Source organism: Suricata suricatta, chromosome 4 (genome assembly GCF_006229205.1).
Source record: "Suricata suricatta isolate VVHF042 chromosome 4, meerkat_22Aug2017_6uvM2_HiC, whole genome shotgun sequence".
NCBI classification, from domain to species: domain Eukaryota; kingdom Metazoa; phylum Chordata; class Mammalia; order Carnivora; family Herpestidae; genus Suricata; species Suricata suricatta.
This window is the reverse complement of record NC_043703.1, coordinates 163,176,544-163,182,011: the sequence shown is the minus strand read 5'-3', so window position 1 is coordinate 163,182,011 and position 5,468 is coordinate 163,176,544. Positions and strand designations below refer to the sequence as shown.

Genomic DNA, 5,468 nt, shown 5'->3' with positions numbered 1-5,468 from the left:
GGGGCGGCGGGGCGGGGCGGGGCGGGGCGGGGGCGATGTCTCAGGAGGAGCCCGCCTCGGGGCCAGCGGTCACCTAGCTGCGGTCAGCGGGGACCGCGTGGGTGACACTGACGGACCCCGTCCTACGTACACGGGGCGTCCCGAGGCTCCCTACTGCCCTGTTCCCCCGGTGCGTGGGCCGCAGGTGAAAGTCAGCGTTCTCAAATCCTCTTTGCAGATGGTGCTTGGTGCCACGATCTCCGTGGACAGCCAGAACAATCTTGTGAAACGAACGTTTTACAGGAAGAAAATTAAATGCCATCCCAAAAAGTTTATTACAACCCACGCAGCTGATATGGGACCCAGCGGGGCTTGAAGTCAGGTCAAGTCACCACGCAGGACAGGAGTCATCAGGGCCGGATACTGCACCTTGTCCATCCGCTCCCCCCCTCGCCCCCCCCCCGTCTTTGTGGCGTCAGCAGCAGGCAGTACTACCCCATCTCCCCTCCCCTTGTTGGGAGCTTTGTCCCAGGAAAAATAAACAAGTTTCCCTGCACCAATCTGTGAATTGATAATCCGTTTAGCAGATTAGAAAAGAAAGGTTCATTTTTTTCAAAACAATGAACCAGAAAAGATGAGATTATCTCAGCCATACACCACAGTCTGTGACAGGAAACCAAGTCACTGGACCAGGTGTGGGGTTTAAACTAGACTGCTCTGTAGTCCCTTCTAGAACTTCCCCAACTGGTGTACACAAGGCACACGTACATTTTGTGTCGTCCAGCCGCGCAGTGACAGCAAATACTGTGCCCACACCCTGGTGGGGAGCCCGCCTCTAGCTCTCTTCCTGCAGGATTCCACCTTAGACGTCATTGCCCATTTTCTTCTGCGCTTTGTGACGAAGCTTCGGGAACCCTGTCTTTGAAGGCGATCTCTCCCCACGCCCGCCCCTTATCCCGCCCCGTGAAGCCGCAGAGCTCGCTGCTGCCTGGACATTGCTCTCACAAGGCAGCCCCAGCGCCCCCCACAGCCCCCGTGTTGCCAGATCCAGCCGTGTGCTTCTGTTCTTGTCGGTCAGGTCATCACAGTTGCCCACTCCCTTCCGGAGACCGCTTCTCCCTGGTTCTTGGCGTGACCACAGTGCTGTGCAGCGCGCAGGGCTCTCCTTGTCCCGTCCTCCTTCCGCACGCACGGTAAGTGTGCGCGTGGAGTCCAGTACGCAGAGATGACTCCCACCATCTCCAGCAGGGACCTCTTCTGAGACGGGGCTCCACGTCTGAGTTGGCAGCGCCACATGTATGGTGAGTAAGTGTCTAGACCGAACAGCCGAACCTGCACACCCCGTATCTCCCCAGCCTCTCCTGACCCAGTGAACTTAATCCAGACATCTAGGGATTTTTGTGTGTCCTCTCCTTACCCTCAGCATTCAACCAAATCTGGCAGCAAGTCTTGTCGCTTTGACCTCTAAAGCACACAAGTCCACTCAGTTGCCCCCAGTCCGGGTCTTTCTGCCCTCTTCTTGCCTGATGAAAGGGACTCACTGAAAATGACCCCCTGCTTCCGCCTCTGAGGCTGCACCCTTCTGTGCAGAGCATGTGTCAAAAGATATAAACAGGATCGTGCACCTGTCTGCCTAACCCTACCCTCCTAACTGCCCGGCTGCTGCCCAGCTCTCCAGCTGCCCCTCCCGCCTGTTCTCACCCCTACACACACACACACACACACACACACACACACACACACACACACGGGCCCCCCAGAGTCTGACGTCCTCCCTGCCTCTGCCGGGGCGCCTTCCCTCTCCCTCTCCCCGTCCTGCAGACACCCTTCTCCCCTGCGCACTTCCCTTCTCAGCTCAGGCACCCCTCCCTGGAGAGGCCTCTGGGTGCCCTGCACGGCTGGGGAGGCCTCCCCGGTTCAGGACTTCCTGGTGCTTATCTGTCATGATGTATCTGGCCAAAGTGAGCCTCCGCCATGCCGGCCCCATGGTTTTGGTACTTGCTGACTGGATTTGTGTTGCCAATGGCAACCTGTGCTTGGGGTCAGGGTGTGTCTTCCTAGTCTTCCAGGGACCCATGCCTGGTAGTCACAGGCAATAAAAAGAAGTCTGTTGAAGGAAAGTGGAAAGGATGTGATAAGAAACTCGCCATAGAGTTTCCATGGCGTTCTTGCCACTGTCCTAACTCAAACCAAGTCCCGTTCCCTAGAAAACAGGGCCGTGCGCTGGGCAGCCCCACACGGGCGTCCACCCGAGGTCTCACCGCCCTCACAAGCATAGTGGACACTACTTACTACCCACATTTTTTAAATGTTTGTTTGTTTTTGAAAGGAAGAGAGTGAGGGAGGGGCAGAGAGAGAGGGAGAGACAGAGGATCCAAGCAGGCTCCACGCTGTCAGCACAGAGCCCGATGTAGGGCTCGAACCCAGGAACCGTGAGATCAGGACCTGAGCCAAAGTCGGACGCTTAGCCCACTGAGCCGCCCAGGCGCCCCTTACTACACTCACTTTAAAGACCACAGAGGGATGCGCAGCGCAGGCGGCTGGCGCCAGGTCGCACGGCCAGGACGGAGCAAGGCTGGGCCGAGCCGGGAGCCTCGCCCCAGAGCGCACAGACAGGCGGAACAGCTAACCGCTCATCGCCGGGCGGAGGCGAGGCTGCGGCACGCGGTGGGGGGACGGCTGCTTCCGGGAGCTGGAGGGGCGTCTGCGGGGGGGCCCCCCACCCCCACCCCGTGCGGCAGCAGCGCAGTCACGTGGCCCTGTTCGTTGGCCTCCATCTTACCCAGGAGCCTTATTTATTTGTTCACTGCTGGGGAGGAGAGAGGGAGCTGTTTTATGTCGCAAGAACAACCATGCCCGAGAGAAGCAGGACGGCCGGTGCCCTGGAGGGCCCCCCCGGGAGCCCAGCGCCGCTGGCACAGCCCGTCCGGGCAGCCAGAACCGGGTGAGAACGGCCCTCGTCACTTCCCTGTGCCCAGTGCTGCCCTCCAGGCCTCCCTTCTCGGAAGGAGGAATTGAACTACTTCTCCCAGCAGAATAGCCGGCAGCAGCCAAAAACTATGTTCTGCAACCAGAATTTATCACCCTGAGGTAGGCAGCCTGGGAAGACTCTGTTCCGATGGTCCCCTCGCGGCAGACCTGCCCCCGTGCCCCGCTGTCCCCACCCCCCACCCCCGGCCCTGTGCGGTGCTCCCGGCCCAGGAGCCCACGCGAGAAGCGAGCAGGGACAAGGCAGAGCCTGAGCCAGGGGCCCCGGCCGAGCTGCCACGGCACGAAGGATGTGGACGTGCAGATGTACCAGCGACACACTTCCCTGCGGGGAGATCCCTCAGGCCGTGCCCGCCAAGAGGCAAAAGCAAGCAGAGCAGATGGTCCCTCAGTAACAACCATTTTGAAATGTGAAAAACGTGTGGGGCGCCTGGGGGGCTCAGTCGGTTAAGCCTCCGACCTCAGCCCAAGTCATGATCTCACAGCTCGTGGGTTCGAGCCCTGCGTCGGGCTCTGTGCTGACAGCTTAGAGCTTGGAACTTGCTTCAGATTCTGTGTCTCCCTGTCTCTAATCCTCCCCTGCTCACATGTCTCTCTCTCTCTCTCTCTCTCTCAAAAATAAAAGATTAAAAAAAAATGAAATATGAAAACTGGGGGGGGAGGGCACCCGGGTGGCTCAGGTGGTTAAGCATCCGACTTGATTTCAGCTCAGGTCATGATCTCACGGTTTGTGGGTGTGAGCCCTGCATCAGGCTCTGCACTGACAGTGGGGAGCGTGCTTGGGATTCGGTCTCCCCCTCTCTGTGCCCCTCTCCCACGTTCTCTCTGTCACTCTCTCTCGTCTCTCTCAAAATAAACAAACTTAAAAAAAAAATGTAAAAACCATTCTTCGCTCACAGAACATACAAAAACAGGCATCAGGCTGCAATCTGCACACCACACTTTATCCCAATAATATTAAAATTGTATTTATTCCCCTGGGCTGTGGGGAGAGCTTTGAAGCGTCTGAGATTTCATGCTACTAACAAGCCAGCGAGGGGCCTGCCGGAAGCTCGTGCACGGTGGCTGAAGACACAAGCATCCTGGGTCAGGGGCCAGGCCCTGGGCAGGACTCGACAGCAGCGGCCAGCGTCAGCGTCGCTGCCCCGGCCCCTCCCGGGGGCGCAAAGAGACTAGAAGACACCGGTGCCCAGCGGGTTGCACTGAGCTTAGGAGCCTAGATCTTTACTACACTGGGCAGGAAGCGCGCCGCCTGGGCTCCGGGACATGCTAACCACACCCGGCTTCCACGTGGGTGTGCAGGAATGTCAGAGGCCCGTGGAGACGCGGCTTGTTCTGTGCGCATCTAATGCCTCCAGCTTGGAATATGACCAAGCGCTCGCAGCCCTACAGGTGGGAAGTGTGGGCGCAGCTGGCTCACCCTCTGCTCAGCGGCTCCTGAGGTGCAGTCAAGGTTGCCGGGGCCGCACCCCCATTTTCCTACTGGCTAATGACCGGGAGCTGCTTTCCATGCCCAGAAGATGCCCTCAGTCCTTTGCCCGTAACGTAGAAGCTTACCTCTCCAAGCCAACGGGAAAGGCTTTATCTATTAGGAGCTATTTGAACCTACTGGTAGAGGGAAAATTCCTGGTGAGGATACGGCAAGCTTGCACAGTCTCTTGCCCCCAGATAGCTCCCAAAATCTACCCTCTTGAAACTTTTCATTTCTGCTTGGCCACCAAACCTCAGAGTGCTTTGCTGATTAATTTCAGGAGGGGCCTGTCCCCCTGCCTGTCCCCCTGCCCTGTCCCTGAGGCATGATTGCACCTGGTCAGGGAAAAGATGAGTAAACTGGATACACCTAATGCAACATATAATTTTCCCCTAAGCAATTAACTGATAACTGACTACCTTCTGGGCCTGAACGCCTTTGTGAAAGTCACTACTGCAATAAAATGTATCAATCATCTTTGGGACTGTGGGAGCAGGCATCATGTCTCCTGAGAACCTGATTTTCTGGGAACTTTCTCTTAGGGTTATAAACAGCCTAATGACCCTTATTCATAAAAAAACAAAGAATAAGAAAGCCTCAGGAGGAACACACCCAAGTGTGGGTAAACAAGATGAGGTAACGGGCAAAGGCCCCCAGGATAGAACGAAGGTATAGGAATAGGGAATCTCAGGATGAAAGCATCCAAGATGAGGTAAACAAGATGAGGTGTTCAGGGTGGAAACGCCCCCCAGCTTAGTGCTGTGGCAGAGCAGCCGCTTTCACAGGAAGGAAGAACCAAAATAGGTAAATAGGGCTATAGCCCCCTCCCCCTGCCCCCAAAAGGGAAGTTGCCCAGAGTGGAGCTAATCAGCAAAAGAAAGGTGCCTTGTTGACCCTGAGATAGCTTGCTCAGTCTTGAACCCCGGGCCAGTTGAGGTCAACAGAAGTGGGGCCTCACCTTCCACCCATTTTGACCCAAACACTGCATATCTTCAAAGCCCCCTTTCCCCCACACCCATGAGTTAATGTT

General features: G+C 56.8%; 1 protein-coding gene across 1 annotated transcript in view; it reads right to left on the bottom strand.

Annotated features, from left to right (window-relative positions):
* The window catches only part of ADI1 (acireductone dioxygenase 1), a 6,173-nt gene extending 5,306 nt beyond the window's left edge, over positions 1–867 (bottom strand). Inside the window, exon 1 of the mRNA XM_029938358.1 lies at positions 748–867. Within this exon, the coding sequence (XP_029794218.1) occupies positions 748–852 (105 nt within the window). The 5' untranslated portion in view covers positions 853–867. The remainder of the gene's footprint in view (positions 1–747) is intronic.
* Positions 868–5,468: the final 4,601 nt, after the last annotated feature.